We start from the raw sequence: 20129 nt of genomic DNA on the forward strand, positions 1-20129 counted from the left end.
ATTATTAACAAATTAATTTCTGCAGTGTATTTTCTAATAATACGATTCGAAGCAAAACATTGACCAATAGTCAATTTATTTATATCATTTATATGTATATTGATCCAAGAGAGAGATTTCTGAAAACTCTGCTGCAATACGGAAGCAGGAACGCCCTGGTAGAAACATTTCGTTTTCTTTTGAGTGATGCACAAAATGGCTCTTTTTGCACTGGCTGCAGTAAATATTTGGAAGAGAGAGTTTGGTAATACTGATAATATTGCTGTAAACGGTTCTGGAGAGTCAGAAGTTTAATCTGAAGTTGAACTAGTTGATGGTACTTCTATATTACTAATGTTTGCTATGTTATTGCTATGTTTGTGTTTTGGCACATCACCTTGCCAACAAAGGTCCATATAGTTAAAGCTATGGTTTTCCCAGTCGTGATGTATGGAAGTGAGAGCTGGACCATAAAGAAGGCTGATCGCCGAAGAATGGATGCTTTTGAATTCTGGTGCTGGAGGAGACTCTTGAGAGTCCCATGGACTGCAAGATCAAACCTATCCATTCTGAAGGAAATCAGCCCTGAGTGCTCACTGGAAGGACAGATCCTGAAGCTGAGGCTCCAATACTTTGGCCCCCTCACGAGAAGAGAAGACCCCCTGGAAAAGACCCTGATATTGGGAAAGATTGAGGGCGCAAGGAGAAGGGGACGACAGAGGACGAGATGGTTGGATAGTGTTGTCGAAGCTACCAGCATGAGTTTGACCAAACTGCAGGAGGCATGGGAAGACAGGAGTGCCTGGCGTGCTCTGGTCCGTGGGGTCATAAAGAGTCGGACACGACTAAACAACAAACAACAAAGTACTGGTTGCCTCTCAAGTACACACTTCCTTTAAGCTACAAGGTCAGGAGCAGAGAGCCTTCCCTTAGAAAGGTCTCTTGATTCTCCAGCTCATGCAAGAGAGCGCCCTTGGGGGGGGAAATCCCCAAAAAGGATGTTACTTTTTTTCTGTATGCCACAAGGAGAAGGGGACGACAGAGGACGAGATGGTGGGACAGTGTTCTCGAAGCTACCAGCATTAGTTTGACCAAACTGCGGGAGGCAGTGGAAGACAGGAGTGCCTGGCGTGCTCTGGTCCAGGGGGTCACAAAGAGTCAGACACGACTAAACGACTAAACAACAACAATGGCTTTTGGTTAGCACAATAAGCATACTGAAGGAATGAATCAAATCAGCAGGTGTTAAAATGTACCTGGGGGAAATAAATATATACCAGGACACCCATCATGCTTGATCCCCCCCCCACACACTCACATCCCACCTTGAAAATGTTTCTGTGGTCACTGAATACATGAGCTTATTCCATTACAGTGGTACCTCAGGTTACAGACACTTCAGGTTACAGGTAAAGGGAGGAAAAATATTTAATTTCATTATTATCATTTTGTGTGCGGGTGTGAGTGTGTGGATGTCTGAACATATGTGTGTTTTTGCATGGAATGTTTGGGAGGAAATAAGACGGTAAATAACAAATAATGAACTAAATATTAATGTATGTAACTTTTATTTCTTAATTATATTTAGTGGTAGTATGGTTGTATTGTTTTTTGTAACATAAAATCATTCAAAAAAAATTATATTTTTTTTTAAAAAAAACTTTGCTTCAGGATGAGAACAGAAATTGTGTGGCGGCGGCACAGCGGCACCGGGAGGCGCCATTAGCTAAAGTAGTGCTTCAGGTTAAGAACAGTTTCAGGTTAAGAATGGACCTCCGGAACAGATTAAGTACTTAACCCGAGGTACCACTGTACACCAGGAATGGAGCTTTTTTCCTAGCCCGAGGGCCGCATTGCCCTTTGAAGCAAACTTCTGAGGGCCACACGCCAGTGATGGTTGGGGCCAGAGGCAAAAGGACATGGAGCAAGAAAAGGTACATTTTGCCTTTGTACAGAAGCTGGATTCTGAACACCCGCGTTCTTCCTCTATCCTTCATCCGGGCAAACAGAGGCACGATCAGAGTTCAAGGACCTATTCCAGACAGGCAAAAACATTCAGCGTGCAAAATGAGCCCAGTAGGGCTATGTCCTGGGGGAAGTTCAGAGGGCCACACAGGCAGACTCAGAGAGCTGCATTTGGCCCCTGGGCCTTGTCCTTCCATGCCCCAGCACTGCGTCATCATCTTTTTTTAAAAAAATATTTTTTATTGATTTTAACATATAACTGATAAAATGTTCCTCAAAACATATCACTTATACAGTCTTTTTGGACTTCCATCAGCACCTCTGATGATCCACCGGGTGGCTTCCCCACTCCTCCATATGCAGCTGCTGGGTGACCTTGGGCCAGTCACACTTCTGTGAAGTCTCTCAGCCCCACTCACCTCACAGAGTGTTTGTTGTGGGGGAGGAAGGGAAAGGAGAATGTTAGCTGCTTTGAGACTCCTTAGGGGAGTGATAAAGTGGGATATCAATTCCAAACTGTCAGGGAACTGACATCGGAGCTAGAGGCGGAGGGAAGGCTCTCAAATGATGCTGGAGAAGGGCCCAGCAGGGAGAGAGGCAGCTCCGCAGATGGGGAAGCAAATCAGCGCAACACCAGGGATATAGAGGGGCTGATGAGGGCTCCAGGACTCTTCACCGGACACCAGCGGGGAGAGCGCGGGTCCTCCGCTACCCACGCCCACCCTGCGCAGAAGACTTCCGCGCAGAGAGAGTAGGAGGAGACTGGGTGTCAAACAACTTTTATGTTGGAAAAGATTTAAGAAACGCCCACTGACGGATGCTGCTAGCGACTGAGGCAGCCACGAAGTGAAGGGCTGCCCAGACTGAAAGGTTTAACAAGGCAACATAACCAGGAGAGGCGGCAACTTACGCACGAGCAACCCCATACCCATTACACAAACTCTTCTCCTGCTCCTTCTCCACCCTCTCCTGCCACCGGTCTCCCAGAACCAGAAGGGGACTGAAGAGAGAGGAGCAGAGGCAGCTTCCATGTGGGCGCAGTCTCCAGCTACATGCACGCAGTCCGTCTGGGGAACGTACATAAACTTGCGGAGGGGGAGCGGTCCCCAGTTGCTGCAACTGCTCCATAGGGCATGGGCGTAGGAACAGCTGCATGGATGTTACATTGGCGTGGGGTGGTATCCAGAACTGGAGAAGCAACGGTGTTACTTTTGACAATAAACAGTTGACTATGTGCTGGGTGCATTCCTTTGGCTGGGATGTGCCCTTGACAGAACAGGATGCTGGAATCGATGGATCATAGTCACCCAGTAAGCTTCAAGGCTGAGAGGGAAACTGAACCCTGCTCTCACAGGTCCAAGTCCGACGCTCTAACCACTAGGCCACATTGTCTCTCACAATTATTTCTCCTGAGAGATGAAGTCGCCAGCAGGCAAAGGCAGGAAGGCATTTTTCCAGACTTCCATATGTCAGAATGACTACTGCAGTTTTGATTCTGGGAAATGTTACCTGGGCTGTGCGGTCTGTAGTACTTTATTCTGCAATCTCAGCATCACGTTTGCGTCTCTCTCTCTCCTCCCATCTGCACCCAGATGCTTTCAACAGAAGCTTCCACTCTCAGATTCGTGGATTTCCAATCAAGCATATAAATTCTTTACACCCAACTCTACTCTGGCCAGAGGAGCTGGAACAGTGTTCTCCATTAATTGGCCAGTGTCTCTTCATATCCATTAATCTATTGTTAGTTTTCAAAACGTGCAATGGATTAAAAAAATTGTTTGTCAACCTGCATCCAGCAGACAGTTTGCGGGTTTCATTCGAGCTGTTATAATTGAAAACACTTTGCACAAATAATGTCTCCCATTAACAAAAACAAAAACACACCACAGACAAACTTTATTACAACAGGATGAATTTTCTTACTCGTCCACAAGGTGCCACTGGTGCATATATAAAGTCAGCTGCTCAGAAGGTTTTTCATACCCCTGGACACAGATTTAAGTCTTGATGACTTTTGCAAGCAGAACTAGCAAAAGAGAGGTTTCTGCTGACTTGGGGATTTCAGTTTTTGTTCCGTGTCCCTCACGCACATGTTTTATGATAGACTGAGATGGTTTAGAGATTTTAGTCTAAATAAAAGGCCAGTTGAGGCCATGATAGATGGGTGTATGGCATGGGGGAAGGGGTCAGAGAAGGGTTTTGGGGTTTTTTTACGCAGGGTAGAGATTGGCATAAGGGACACGGGTGGCGCTGTGGTCTAAACCACTGAGCCTAGGGCTTGCCGATCAGAAGGTCGGCGGTTCGAATCCCCACGACGGGGTGAGCTCCCGTTGCTCGGTCCCTGCTCCTGCCAACCTAGCAGTTCGAAAGCACGTCAAAGTGCAAGTAGATAAATAGGTACCGCTCCGGGGGAAGGTAAACGACGTTCCCATGGGCTGCTCTAGTTCACTAGAAGTGGCATAGTCATGCTGGCCACATGACCCGGAAGCTGTACGCCGGCTCCCTCGGCCAGTAAAGCAAGATGAGTGCCGCAACCCCAGAGTCGTCCGCGACTGGACTTAACGGTCAGCGGTCCCTTTACCTTTTGGAGATTGGCATGCATATGACTTACGTTAAAATACGCAGTGAGATCAGCCCTCAGCATGAGTCCCTCCATGCATCCTGCCACAGGATACAGTCTCCTGAGACACGTTTTTTTTTAATCTCTCACTGTATGTTTTAAAAACAAAACAGGTTTCTAGTCCCTAACATTGCAAACGGAGGCTTGGAACCTGTGAGCAGGGAACCCTGGTGAGATCTGAGAAGCCAGACAGGGTGTGGCCAATGGCCGGTGCAATCCTGGAAGCCAAAGGGTGTGGCGGCCTCAGGCCAGACCAAGGTGGGGTCCTCCTAAACAGGATTTCCAGTATCTACTGGGCGGAGGAGGGAAGTTGAGTGCTGTGACTAACATGGAGCAGGGTGCAAAAAATAACAAATGACTGCCGCTGAAGATAAGGTCTGGACCTACATATACGTGGCCTAGATCTATTCGAATCGGTGAAGTAGCTTTGTGCTAAGCAAAATGACGGACTTGTCTATCTTAGCACAACCTCTGCTGACTGGCTGCTCTTCTGCAAGGTCTGTTACATGGGAGGAGGGAATTTGGATTTGGAGGGTAGTGGTCCTTCATAGCTTAGCTGGGGCTTGGCAGCACAGGCCCCTCACCCCAGCTCAGCCAGCAAAACTTACGTTGGTGTGTAATTTATGCCTAGAAAGGTTCCCCAAAAAGGGGCAGGGCAGGGGGAGTTGCTCCACCCCCTAGGCCATGGGTAGGCAAACTAAGGGCACAAGGAGAAGGGCACGGCAGAGGACGAGATGGTGGGACAGTGTTCTTGAAGCTACCAACATGAGTTTGACCAAACTGCGGGAGGCAGTGGAAGACAGGAGTGCCTGGTGTGCTCTGGTTCAGGGGGCCACGAAGAGTCGGACACGACTAAACGACTACCCAGAGGTCAGGATCACACTTCAAAACGACCTTGACAGATTAGAGAACTGGGCCAAAACAAACAAGATGAACTTTAACAGGGAGAAATGTAAAGTATTGCACTTGGGCAAAAAAAAATGAGAGGCACAAATACAAGATGGGGGATACCTGGCTTGAGAGCAGTACATGTGAAAAGGATCTAGGAGTCTTGGTTGACCACAAACTTGACATGAGCCAACAGTGTGACGCAGCAGCTAAAAAAGCCAATGCAATTCTGGGCCTCATCAATAAGAGTATAGCATCTAGATCAAGGGAAGTAATAGTGCCACTGTATTCTGCTCTGGTCAGACCTCACCTGGAGTACTGTGTCCAGTTCTGGGCACCACAGTTCAAGAAGGACACTGACAAACTGGAACGTGTCCAGAGGAGGGCAACCAAAATGGTCAAAGGCCTGGAAACGATGCCTTATGAGGAACGGCTAAGGGAGCTGGGCATGTTTAGCCTGGAGAAGAGGAGGTTAAGGGGTGATATGATAGCCATGTTCAAATATATAAAAGGATGTCACATAGAGGAGGGAGAAAGGTTGTTTTCTGCTGCTCCAGAGAAGCGGACATGGAGCAATGGATCCAAACTACAAGAAAGAAGATTCCACCTAAACATTAGGAAGAACATCCTGACAGTAAGAGCTGTTTGACAGTGGAATTTGCTGCCCAGGAGTGTGGTGGAGTCTCCTACTTTGGAGGTCTTTAAGCAGAGGCTTGACAACCATATGTCAGGAGTGCTCTGGTGGTGTTTCCTGCTTGGCAGGGGGTTAAACTCGATGGCCCTTGTGGTCTATTCCAACTCTATGATTCTATGACTAAACGACAACAATATAATAATACTAGGAGCGGGGCAACCCTAGATGTGCGTATGGGGCTGGGAGAAGACTCATCTTCAGTGAGTATAGTAGGAATAGCAGAACCAGGCTGCTGTTTCGAAGAGGCCACAAACTACTCTTGATTTTGTTACAAACCAAATATTATCACAAAAGCAACCCCAAAAGCATATTCCGCTGTGTTATTATTGCGCGAGTGCTCGCCTTTCTGCATTCCGCTCCACCCGCCTCCTGATTTCACTCGGGATAATTTCTCAAATTAATTTCGTCTATGACTCGCGCACGCTATGATTTAAATGCCGCCTAAACAGGAACTGCCTCCGCATCTCCTTTTGCGCGGAATTTATTTAGTGCACAGAGGCACATGAGCGCAACCTGATTCAGCCGCAGGGCAAAAAGGAAAAAAGGGGGGGGATGGGTGTGACCCAGCCATCCTACTCAGATTTGATTTCAATGATGCTTTGATCAGTGCACCGAGCAAAAGTAACCTGTAAATGAAGAAAAGCAGGAGAAGGAACTGGGAGGGAAACTGGGACAAACTGCATGGGCAATAAGCAAGCAGACAAATGGCGGATGCCTAATGGTTTGTTGCTGTGCCGCAAGCAAGACCAGGTAGCTCAGATCTGCAGGGAGAAAATTCAGGCAAAGGGATGAAGAGGTAAAAGAGGCATGAAATGAACGAAGGACAAAGTTAAAATCAGAGTCTTCCTGTTTAGGCCAGGCTCTGGAAAGACCTCTCCATGAATTCAGATGAACTGCAGTAAATAAATTTAATAAATAATAATAATATAATAGTAATATTGTTGCAGCGGCACAATATTTAATTGGGTATAAATGGGATACTTAAGGGTTTGTATCAGGCTGGACCAGAGCACGCCAGGCCCTCCTGTCTTCCACTGCCTCCCGCAGTTTGGTCAAACTCATGCTGGTAGCTTCGAGAACACTGTCCCACCATCTCGTCCTCTGTCGTCCCCTTCTCCTTGTGCCCTCCATCTTTCCCAACATCAGGGTCTTTTCCAGGGAGTCTTCTCTTCTCATGAGGTGGCCAAAGTCTTGGAGCCTCAGCTTCAGGATCTGTCCTTCCAGTGAGCACTCAGGGCTGATTTCCTTCAGAATGGAGAGGTTGGATCTTCTTGCAGTCCATGGGACTCTCAAAAGTCTCCTCCAGCACCAGAATTCAAAAGCATCAACTCTTTGGCGATCAGCCTTCTTAACTGTATTTCCCTATTAATATACTTATTCTTAACTGTATTTCAGTTCAGCCATTACAGTCATACCTCGGGTTGAATATGCTTCATGTTGAGCGCGTTACATCCGGGTTTTGCTGCTCGTGCATGCGCAGACGCTCAAAATGATGTCACGCGCATGCGCAGAAAGTGGCAAAAAGTGACGTGCATGTGCGCAGACCTGCCGTCACTAGTTACGTTTGCTTGCTTCTGGATGCGAACGGGGCTCCGGAACGGATCCCGTTCGCATCCCGAGGTACCACTGTACTTTGATAAAATGCATATTTTGTTATGTGCAAATGACTTGAGATACCTGTTAGGTCCATCAATTACCATATAGCATATATTCAACACAAAAAAATAGCTTAGGGCCTCATCCAACCTCAATCCGGCCCAGGCTGCACCTAGAAACCTAGCTCCTCAGGCTGCACGGCTCTCCCCGACGGGCTACTTCTCTGCGTGCGGGGAATTCTGCGCGCAGGTGAGCGCTCAGCCGCGAGAGAGAGCCGCCAGCCAATCAGGACCGCGGAAACGAGCCGCCTCCCTCCTCTCTGGAACCGCACCTGCGAATTGCCGCGCGGGACTACGCTTCCCAGGACGCACCGCGCCGGGCGAAGCTCCTTCGGGCCTTTCCATTCTCTCTCTTTCTCTTTCTCCGTCCCCTTTTCGGCGGACTACAATTCCCAGCGGCCTTCGGTCCCTCCGTACCGGTCCTGGCTGCTCCCAGGACCACGTTTCCCGTCAGGCAGCGGGGCTGCCGGCCGGCCGCCGACGGGAGCCGAGAGGGGTCGAAAGAGTGGCGCTGGAGACGCCGCGGTGCATGCCGGTCGCCGTAGTCCTGGAGGGAGTCGTGGCTGCGCTCCGCCTCGTCCGCGAAGACGGAAGCCTGGAGAGACCCGGAGAGGAGCGGCGGCGGCGGCGGCGGGAGAGGCGCTGCTTTGGCGGAGATGGGGGACTCCAAAGTGAAGGTGGCCGTGCGGGTCCGGCCCATGAACAGGAGGGGTGAGTCGTGGGGAGAGAGGGGAGAAGATGAGACCCCCCCCAAAAAAGGAGAGAGGGAGAGGGGGGAAGGGAGGCACCCCAAAACATGGGGAAAAGGGGGAGGGAGAAGAGGAGAGACCCCCCACCCAAGAAAGGAAAAATCTTCGGTGGAAACATTCCGCCCCCCCAGGAAGACCCCTCCTCTAGTGAAAGTAGGGGAAAGGAGAGACCACCTCCAAAAAGAGAAGCAGAGGAGACCCCCCTAAAAAGGCAGAATTTCCCACACCCGGTGGAAACATAGGAAAAGGGGAACCCCCCCAAAAAACAGGGAAGAAATCTGTGCCAGTGAAAGTAGGAGAAAGGGGAGGCCACCTCCACAAAGGGGAACAGAGGAGACCCCCCTAAAAAGGAATAATTCCCCCGCCCCCGGTGGGAACATAGGAAAAGGGGAATCCCCCCCCCCTGGAAGATCCTTCCCCCAGTGAAAGTAAGGGAAAGGGGAGACCACCTCCAAAAAGGGAAGCAGAGGAGACCCCCCACCCCCAAAAAGGAAGAATTCATTCCCCGGTGGAAACATAGGAAAAGGGGAATCCCCCCCCCCCAAACAGAAGAAAACTGTGCCAGTGAAAGTAGGAGAAAGGGGAGGCCACCTCCAAAAAGGGAAACAGGAGACCCCCTGAAAAAGGAATAATTCCCCCACACCTGGTGGAAACCTAGGAAAAGGGAATCTCCCCTCCCCAGGAAGATCCCTCCCCCAGTGAAAGTTGGGGAAAGGGGAGACCACCTCCAAAAGGGGAAAAGAGACCCCCGTTAAAGGAAGAACCTTAACCCCAATGAAAACATGGGAAAGGGGAGACCCCACCCCCCAAAAAGAAAGGTGGTGACGTCCCCTCAGCTGAGATATAGGGAGATGAGGAAGCACCCCCCCCCACACACAAATGGGGGGTGGATGTGGGGAGTCTTGCCCTAAGGGATTAGAGGGGGGAGGTCGACCCCCCTGCCTTCTGAAAGGTGGTGGTGGGAGAGAAGGAAAATATCGCGCAGGGGGTTGTTTGAAGGAGTGGGGAGGGAGAAGGAAAATAGGGTCTCCCCTTCGCCTGAAAACGGTGCGCGGAGGGTGAAGGGGGACTTGCAAAATGGGCAGAGTTGTGTTCCTGGGGGAGAAGGAAAGACACCCCCCAATCTAAATGAAGTTGGAAGGGCACCCGCCACTCACGAGAAGCTGAAGGAGAGAGGGGGGGGGACAAAACACCGGAGGGGTAACAGAGTACTAAGAGAAGATCCCCCCACCCCAAATAAAATTGGGCAGGGGTGACCCCCCCCTTTCAAAATGAGACGGCGGGGGGGGGGAAGAAGAGTGAACTCCATTCAGGAGCTACGAGGAAGGGGCTGCTTTGATTTGATGGGCAGAGATTGCCCCCCCCCCAAAAAAAAAACCATGGGGAGCGGCAGATGAGAAAGCTTTGCCCTGGCTTGGAAGGCAGAGAGGGAATGTGCAAAAATACTGCATTTGGAGGGACAGCTTCTTCATGGGGGGGGGGGTAGGTGATGTCTGGGGGGGTCAGAAGAGACCCCAAACTCTGAGAAAGTAAAACGGGAAACTGGTGCTGTGGGAGGTTTGTAGGTTCAATCCTCAGACCTCCAGGTGAAAAGATCTCAAGGGACTTGGCTGAGTCCTTGGACTGCTGCTGCCAGTCAGAGTGGGGTGAATGGCTTGAGCTGGCAGGGGGCAGCTCCCTATGCATTGGCACTAGGGTGGCCTGGTAAGAGGTAGATCTCCATCCTGTTTGTAGAATGTGGGGTTCACCTGTCACAGGGCCGGGGAGTACAGCCAAGGAACCCAAAGGACCTGTTGATGGCATTTTACCATTGTACTGTGTATTAACTTATGGTCTGTGTGTGTGGTTTGGGAGCTGCACGGTCAGGACAATGCTGTCCAGGGTTGTAAAGACTGCAGAGAGAATAATTGGGCGCACTCTTCCCACCTTGGATCAAATCTATGCTTCCAGGTGCCATAAGAAAGCAGCAGAGATAGCACAGGATAGTGCGCACCCCGGAAATGATCTCTTTCAGCTTCTGCCTTCTGGAAGAAGGTACAGGGTTACAAAGACTAGGATTAGCCGCCTGAGAAACAGTTTCTACCCAAATGCGATTTTGGTTTTGAACGCAGTGTAAGGAGTCTCTATGGGAGTATATTGTATTTAAAAATGGGGTATCAGAGTTTTTAGGGGGCTAACCAAGTTGGGATAGTTGTTGGCTTGTTGGTTTTTGAATGTCTTATGTAGATTTTTCAATTTTGTTGTTCTGTATGGGACAATGACAGTAAAGATTATCGTATTGAATATCGTATCTGGTCCGGGCCTCTGCAATGCAGGAATCACAACTGCAGCGTTGAGGCTCCCACTTTCCTTCTTGCATTCTTCTCCCTCCTTGCCCTTTGGGGTGACTTTTCCGCATTCCCCAAGTCCATTAGGCGAAAAGAAACCCGCTGTGTGTGGGGTGGGACTAGATATCCCTCGGGAGTCCCTTCCACCTCTGCAGTTCTGCGATTCTGCTTCCTGTGAAACCTTGAAATGATATGCTGCGAACAGCCTGCTGCGCTTTTCCTGCCCTTGCAGTCGGCCTCCTCCGTTTTGAACCGAGCTCAGTTGCGGTATTAAGCGTGCGGCCAGATGCATGTTAGGAAATTGGGTGCTCCCAAAAACTCCTGAGCTCCTGTGCCTGCAGGCAACTTTCTGTTTTTCCCCCCTTGCCGCTCAACGCTGGTTGGTGTCAACACACCGTGAGGTCACAGGAGGTCCGTGGAGGGAGATTGCGTCAATAACACTATTATAGCCGAGGTGTGTCCTGTTCAACGTGAAAAGAGTCACCTTGCCACGCACTCAAGGGAAGGCAAGTTCTCTGGGTGTTCCCAGAGTTGCTGTAATGTTACTGTGGAATTTGCAGAGGTGTGCTTTGAAGTACCTGAGGTTCACTTGCATATTACTTAGCAGTCGTTAGTTGCGGAAGGTCTCTGGTTTGGTATCTCCAGGTAGGACTCTGAGAGACCTTGGTCTGCAATCGTTTAGGCGGGGAATTGTTCTTGGCGCCCGTCCGCCTCGAGAGACAATGGAGTGCGCCTTCGGGGGCAAACTCAAAGCGCTGCGCCGGCAGCACTGAAGTAACCTCCCTGATGTGCAATCCTGGTGGTCAGTGTGTCTGGCGGTCCAGGGCTGCTCGGACAACAAGACCCCCCTCTCAGCCTCGCTGATGTGGGCCAGAGGAAAGCAGAGCGAGATGTTGAGCGCTAGTTTGGTTGCAGAATTTGCAGGTGTACAATGTGCCATCCAAATGCTTTATGGACTCTACTCCAGATTTGCGTAGCGTTTTCTCCTTCGCCTTCTCTTCTCCTGAAGATGCTCTGCAAGGCAGTGGAGATTTAGGATCAGAGTTTTCCTTCTCCTAGATGGGCTCCCTTCCCAGAGCCCCACCTGCCCCTCACTTCCCTCTATAGCACACGCAGAAACCACCTTCTTGACCACAAGACCCACTCTTGGCCTCATCCCTTCCATGTGCCCTGTCTTCTCACAAAGGGGAAATCCCCAACGCCCTGAGAGCCAGTGTGGTGTAGTGGTTAAGAGTGGTAGTCTCGTAATCTGGGGAACCGGGTTCGCTTCCCCGCTCCTCCACATGCAGCTGCTGGGTGACCTTGGGCTGGTCACACTTCTCTGAAGTCTCTCAGCCCCACTCACCTCACAGAGTGTTTGTTGTGGGGGAGGAAGGGAAAGGAGAATGTTAGCTGCTTTGAGACTCCTTCGGGTAGTGATAAAGCGGGGTATCAAATCCAAACTACTACTACTACTACTACTACTACTCCTTCTTCTTCTTCTTCTTCTTCTTCTTCTTCTTCTTCTTCTTCTTCTTCTTCTTCTTCTTCTTCTTCTTCTTCTTCTGGTTTGAGACCCATCAGTTGCCTTCTTCTGGTTTAGCTGGCCAGTTGAGGCTGTTTCCTGGGATGTGGTCGTTGTCACATGCTGACGGCTTGGGTGGAGACCAAATTTGGACAAACCACCCCAGAAGGAGCAGGACATTTCCCCCTGCAGAGGTTCACGCCCCCCCCATAGCACCCCACACAGGGAGTTGTAATGCAGCTTTGAAAACAAAGGGTTTCCCCTCCCCGCCCAACACGTATAGACATGCCCCCAAAGCAAGTCTTCTGCTATCTTCATCCCTTCCTGGCAAGTTGGCTCAAAGGCGAGGAAATTCGTATTTCAAAGAGACGAGCTTTGCATATTAGCAAACAGTTGGTGTGGGTTGAGATTGCCTGTTTGTTTTTGCTGTGCTGGAGTGGAAATTCGGGACTTGCACTGGCCATGAACTCTCATGGAATCGTGGCGTTGGAAGGGACCCTCGAGGGGGGGGGTCATCTAGTCCTAACCCCTGCAGTGGAGGGATCTTTTTGCCCGACTCGAACTCACGACCCTGATCATAAAAAGTCTCAGGCTGTACCAACCGAGCCCTGCAAGGCACAGTCAGCCATACTTTCTCACCATTCAGAGTTATTGCAAAGTTTGCAACAAGATAAGGCACGGAAAAACACGCCGAAATGCTGTGTAATTGGGTGATATCCAGGATCACTTGTACTTTGAGTAGACCCATTGAAATCAACCAAAACCATTAGGTTTGCTCCGAGGGTGGCTAAACGCTGAATGTTGCCCATGGTAACAATAATTTAGTGGTGGTTTGCTGAAGTTTTTGCAACGGGAACGTTGATGGGTGTGAAACCTTGGAAGCTTTTTCTCCTGAATGTGTGTGTGTGTTTTAAACAAAAAATTACTATTGTGGATTTGTCATCACCTGAGGGCAAAGGGGCCAGGCAGGCAGGTTTCATCTCTGAGCTTGCAGAACATCTGTTTCCTTATTACTTATTGATACGCTGGCTTTTTAACATTTGTGCTCCTGAGCCAGCGTAGAAGATCCCTCTTCTGAATAGCTTTTGTGCTAAGCTGCCAGGCTTGTAAAACTTGCAAGTCATGAAATATCAAATTGGGCTCTGGGGCAAAACAGGTTTGACCCCTTCCCCGTCCCCCCAACCCCACAACAGAGTGCAAAAAGGCCCCTTTACAGCGTCAACTGCCTGGCTCTTTTCCTTGCATAGGTCTTCCAAAAATGCTATAGATCAGGTGCAGGTTCCCACCTCCTGGCCAGAAAATGCCCTCCCCACCCTGGACATGCCCAGCACATTCTCCTCTCCTGGTTCTAAATTGCTGGCGCAAACTTGGAAGACCTAAGGCGAGGGGCTCCCACATAGAAGTGGGTCAGAAAGCGGCGACTTGCACCACCTCTCCTGAGCTGGGGGTCAGGGGTGTGTTGGTGGGGGGCTTTGACGCAAGCTGTATCTGCCCACCTGTTTTTTCACCCCCAAATAAGTTTTCTGCCTCTGCTCCTTACAAGGGAATTTTACGAGACATCACAAGAGCAATAGATGAAGGGAACGCAGTGGATGTAGCCTACCTTGATTTCAGCAAGGCATTCGACAAGGTGCCCCATGATATTCTTGTAAAGTAGCTGGTAAAATGCGGTCTTGACTATGCTACCACTCAGTGGATTTGTAACTGGCTGACTGACCGAACCCAAAGGGTGCTCATCAATGGTTCCTCTTCATCCTGGAGAAGAGTGACTAGTGGGGTGCCACAGGGTTCTGTCTTGGGCCCGGTCTTATTCAACATCTTTATCAACGACTTGGATGATGGACTCAAGGGCATCCTGATCAAATTTGCAGATGACACCAAACTGGGAGGGGTGGCTAACACCCCAGAGGACAGGATCACACTTCAAAACGACCTTGACAGATTAGAGAACTGGGCCAAAACAAACAAGATGAACTTTAACAGGGAGAAATGTAAAGTATTGCACTTGGGCAAAAAAAATGAGAGGCACAAATACAAGATGGGGGACACCTGGCTTGAGAGCAGTACATGTGAAAAGGATCTAGGAGTCTTGGTTGACCACAAACTTGACATGAGCCAACAGTGTGACGCGGCAGCTAAAAAAGCCAATGCAATTCTGGGCTGCATCAATAGGAGTACAGTGGTGCCCCGCAAGACGAAATTAATTCGTTCCGCAATTTTTGCTGTCTAGCGAATTTTTCTTCTTGCGAAGCACGGTTTAAACGGTTTAACAAAGTCGCAAGACGTTTTCGTCTTGCGAAGCAAGCCCATAGGGGAATTCGTCTTGCGAGGCAAATCGCGAATGAAAAAACCTTTCGTCTAGCGAGTTTTTTGTCTTGCGAGGCATTCGTCTTGCGGGGCACCACTGTATAGCATCTAGATCAAGGGAAGTAATAGTGCCACTGTATTCTGCTCTGGTCAGACCTCACCTGGAGTACTGTGTCCAGTTCTGGGCACCACAGTTCAAGAAGGATACTGACAAACTGGAACGTGTCCAGAGGAGGGCAACCAAAATGGTCAAAGGCCTGGAAACGATGCCTTATGAGGAACGGCTAAGGGAGCTGGGCATGTTTAGCCTGGAGAAGAGGAGGTTAAGGGGTGATATGATAGCCATGTTCAAATATATAAAAGGATGTCACATAGAGGTGGGAGAAAGGTTGTTTTCTGCTGCTCCAGAGAAGCAGACACGGAGCAATGGATCCAAACTACAAGAAAGAAGATTCCACCTAAACATTAGGAAGAACTTCCTGACAGTAAGAGCTGTTTGACAGTGGAATTTGCTGCCAAGGAGTGTGGTGGAGTCTCCTCCTTTGGAGGTCTTTAAGCAGAGGCTTGACAACCATATGTCAGGAGTGCTCTGATGGTGTTTCCTGCTTGGCAGGGGGTTGGACTCGATGGCCCTTGTGGTCTCTTCCAACTCTATGATTCTATGAATAACGGCTCTCAGGCTTTGGCTGGGGGAGATTAAGGAACCCCTTTCCTTAAAAGTGTGAAACCGATTATAACCGGAAGACTAAACAGGCTTGCGTCTGTCTTGGCTTCGCTTTATTCCTTCCGACGCCCGTGCCCTTTTCGAATTCTAAATGCACAAAATATTCAGAATGTACATTAAGCAGAGAAAAGATGGCGATAAGACCAAAGTCGGCCTCTCTTAACCTTTGTTTTTAACAAATTCCAAACCCCCAAAGCAATACTGCTTTGGCACATGTTATCAGAACGTAGATCTATTTTTACATCTGAAACTTGCGCATGCATGTGACCAGGGGAGGGTTGCCCATAGCTTCTTTAAACTGGCAGATTTTTCCGGGGTGGGGGGGGGTGGGGAGGCATTATTTCCTGCATCAATCCTGCCTCTGTTCTCTTTGAATGTGGCATGCACCAAGGCTCCTGCGTCACTTTGGAGGAATGGTGTCTAACGCATGCCATTGTTCCATCTAACAATAGCCTTATCAGAAGAAGATGGCTTGGTGATCTCTGCCCCCTGGGCTACAAATACTTCATTCCTTAGGACCATATGTTCAAAGCTCCCGTCCTTTTAACTCTTCCGCCTTCCAGGGTGCAATTCACCTTTCAAGGTCCAGGCTTCAATTTAGGACCCAGCGGTTTGGTGGCAACAAACAGTTCATAGACCAAGTCTAGATGTATTTCCTGGGTTTTCCAAACCACAGTTTAGCAGCCAGGAATGAGGGTCAAGGCTGTTGGTTTAGCACCAACATGATGGTGCTAGTTAGCTCAAATTATAGTTCCCAGAAATTGGGAGGTTGGGGCATCTGCGTGAATGTTGGCTTAGTAACCGGGATCTTCAGTATTACTCATTGTTAGTAAACCAGGACAAAGTTTCATGGCGGCTAACAGATTGAGGTTGAATCCTGACAAGACAGAAGTACTGTTTTGGGGGGACAGGAGGTGGGCAGGTGTGGAGGACTCCCTGGTCCCAAATGGGGTAACTGTGCCCCTGAAGGACCAGGTGTGCAGCCTGGGAGTCATTCTGGACTCACAGCTGTCCATGGAGGCGCAGGTCAGTTCTGTGTCCAGGGCAGCTGTCTACCAGCTCCATCTGGTACGCAGGCTGAGACCCTACCTGCCCGTAGACTGTCTCGCCAGAGTGGCGCATGCTCTAGTTATCTCTTGCTTAGACTACTGCAGTGAGCTCTACGTGGGGCTACCTTTGAAGGTGACTCGGAAACTGCAACTAATCCAGAATGCGGCAGCTAGACTGGTGACTGGGAGCAGCCGCCGAGACCACATAACACTGGTCCTGAAAGATCTTCATTGGCTCCCAGTACGTTTCCGAGCACAATTCAAAGTGTTGGTGCTGACCTTTAAAGCCCTAAATGGCCTCGGTCCAGTATACCTGAAGGAGCATCTCCACCCCCATTGTCCTGCCGGGACACTGAGGTCCAGCGCCGAGGACCTTCTGGCGGTTCCCTCATTGCGTGATGCCAAGTTACAGGGAACCAGGCAGGGGCCTTCTCGGTAGTGGCACCCGACCTGTGGAACGCCCTCCCACCAGATGTCAAAGAGAACAACAACTACCAGACTTTTAGAAGACATCTGAAGGCAGCCCTGTTTAGGGAAGCTTTTACTGTTTGATGCATTACTGTATTTTAATATTTGGTTGGAAGCCGCCCAGAGTGGCTGGGGAAGCCCCGCCAGATGGGCGGGGTATAAATAATAAATTATTATTATTCTATTATTATTATTATTATTATTATTCATAAAAGTTGCTTGCCATCCTTCTGTACAGTGCACTTATAGGAACATTGGCAAGGTGCTCTATACCGAGTGTGAGACTCTTAATCTCAGGGTCGTGGGTTCGAATCCTACACCCGGCAAGAAATCCCTGCATTGCAGGGGGTTGGACTAGATGACCCTTGGTGAACCCCTTCCAGCTCTACGATTCTACAAAATTCTGTTCGGCGAGCCATTTAGCTCAGCATTGCCTACACTGACTGGCAGCAGCTCTCCAGGGTTTCAGACATGGGGCATTCCCAGCCCTTCCTAGTGGTGTCAGGTTTTGAACCTGGGACCCGGATGCCATACCGCTGAGCGACAGCCTCCACCAGTATCTGCGGCTGCGTTTGGATGTAACACTAAACCGTGGTTGAGCATTGCATGAACTTTGGCTCCCTGCTCCCTTGCCTTTCTTCCTCTGGTGTGGCTGCAAGTGGGACTCCCTTGGAGGTGGAGAGGGTAGGCTGTGAGCCCAATGCATGCATTTGTAGCACTGCTGCTCTGGCCTCCTTTAGTAGGGATGCGTGGGATACAAATTTAGGGAGAAGCCCGAAGGAACTGCGTCACTGGGATGTAGATCCTGGTAAGCACACAAACACAGTTCCTCTGCGGCTGCGTTTGGATGTAACACTAAACCGTGGTTGAGTGTTGCATGAACTTTGGCTCCCTGCTCCCTTGCCTTTCTTCCTCTGGCGTGGCTGCAAGCGGGGCTCCTCTGGAGGTGGAGAGGGTAGGCTGTGAGCCCAATGCATGCATTTGTAGCACTGCTGCTCTGGCCTCCTTTAGGAGGGGAGGGTGGAATACAAATTTAGGGAGTAACTGAATCAGAGGCAACAAACCACAGTTCTGTGTGTTGCACTGGAACGTCAACGTGCACAACAGGGAAAAGGAGCATTTTTCACCCTTCTGGGTGACTTTCTGGGGGCTGCTTAGTAGTGATGATTGGGGCCAGAGGCAAAGGTGGTCAGAGCGACAAATGTAAATTCGATCTTCCCTTAGCACACTGTTCCTTAACCTTGAGTCCTCAGCTGCTGTTGGACTTCAACTCCCATCATCCCTGACCTGCTAGAAAGGGATGGTGGGAGTTGTAGTCCAACAGCAGCGGGGGAACCCAAGTTTGAGAAACACTGGCTTAGTTTCCATGAGACACAGACACAAATTCCTCTGTCCAGTCAGTGCCAGTATCAGAGTTCAAGGACACATTCCTGCAGACAGAGAAACTCAAGGAAAGGGGGCAAGCCATATCCCTTGAGTGGGGGGGGGGAGTAGGGTGCCCCACGTGCCAGAATGGGAGCCCTAGACCATGGGTAGGCAAACTAAGGCCCGGGGGCCGGATCTGGCCCAATTGCCTTCTAAATCTGGCCGGCAGACGGTCCAGGAATCAGTGTGTTTTTACATGAGTAGAACGTGTGCTTTTTTTTCAAATGCATCTCTGGGTTATTTGTGGGGCCTGTCTGGTGTTTTTACATGAGTAGAATGTGTGCTTTTATTTAAAATGCATCTCTGGGTTATTTGTGGAGCACAGGAATTCGTTCATTTTTATTTATTTTCTAAATATAGTCCAGCTGCCCACAAGGTCTGAGGGACAGTGGACTGGCCCCCTGCTGAAAAAGTTTGCTGACCTCTTCCCTAGAGCGTTGCATTTGCTTTCTTTTTGGGTCCTGAGTTTTCCCCAACCACGCTGTAAAAGGGTACTGTGGCGCCTTATCTGAATTGCCAGTTTTCAGCCGGGCGGTTTAGGATGGAGAGGAATGAAATTGCTTGTCCTTCCACGGGGCCACCTCCTCTCCTCTGTGTTTGTTCTGGTGTTTAATTATACCGTGTGCGCTAGATTCCCTGCTTCAACCAAGGAACCTGTTTACACAAGATGGTTAACTCCCTTTCCTGCACAACTCCTGTTTCTGTCGCTTGAATCTGCTGTTTCTGGACTGCGTCGACTTTGTGTTGTATGCCTCTGAACGGAAAGGGGACCGACTGGTACGTGAATACGAGCTGAAAGGTGAAAAGCTAGAGTCTTCTTAGGCTTACTGTATTTTTTGCTCCATAAGATGCACGTCTTTCTTCCTAAAAAGTAAGGGGAAATGTCTGTGCGTCTTATGGAATGAATGTGTGGTCCCTGGAGCCGAATTGCCCGGGGCGAAAAGCAAATCATGGTTGGGTTTTTTTTGAAAGAGGGAAGTGGGTGTTGAAACAAAGCCGCTAATCACCAAGCGATCGGGGAGGGAGATAAGGAAGCTAGAGATAAAGGAGGCTGCCTGGGAGGCGGGAGGTAAAAGCCCATGGATCCTCAGGGTTTTTGCATTGGGTCACCCCAAATTCACCATCAGATGACATAGCATGTCCATGGCTACAGCCTGCACCAAACACACACACACACACACACACACACACACACACACATCCACTGTTTCGTGGAGCCGCAATGGCGCAAAAACGTGGTTACAAAGTAGGGATCCTCAGGATTTTTGCACTGGGCTACCCCAAACTCACCGTCAAATCACATGTCTGTGACCACAGTATGAACCACAAAAATCATACATCCACTGTTTCATTCAGAATATTTTTTTCCTTTTTTCCTCCTCTAAAAACTAGGTGCGTCTTATGATTAGGTGCGTCTTGTGGAGCGAAAAATACGGTGATTATGCTTGGAATCGTAGAATCATAGAATGGTGGAGTTGGAATGGGCCCTCCAGGGTCATCTAGTCCAACCCCCTGCAATATAGGAATCTCAACTAGTTCATATATGGCAAGTGGCCATCCAGCCTTAATCACATTTTAAAACTGGCCTTCTTAATGTCCAGAGTGCATGTCCGACTACACCCCACTTTCCCTTGCTTCTGTATCACGAAACCCAACAGGACATGATCATTTCCTGCCAAGTTTCCGAGTACTTTCGCTTCGCCGATCAATTTCTCCCTGTTGTTGAGGACTAGGTCCAGGGCAGATGATTTCCTTGTTGCTTCTTCCACCTTCTA

General features: G+C 49.5%; 1 protein-coding gene across 1 annotated transcript in view; it reads left to right on the forward strand.

Moving 5' to 3' along the window:
- The first annotated feature begins 8366 nt into the window (after positions 1 to 8366).
- Positions 8367 to 20129, forward strand: part of KIF13B (kinesin family member 13B) — a 199630-nt gene continuing 187867 nt past the window's right edge. The window contains 1 exon segment of the mRNA XM_083494982.1: positions 8367 to 8512. Coding sequence (XP_083351108.1) covers positions 8458 to 8512 — 55 coding nt within the window. The 5' untranslated portion in view covers positions 8367 to 8457.

Source organism: Podarcis liolepis (assembly GCF_965112155.1).
Source record: "Podarcis liolepis genome assembly, chromosome: 3".
In the NCBI taxonomy this organism is placed as follows: domain Eukaryota; kingdom Metazoa; phylum Chordata; class Lepidosauria; order Squamata; family Lacertidae; genus Podarcis; species Podarcis liolepis.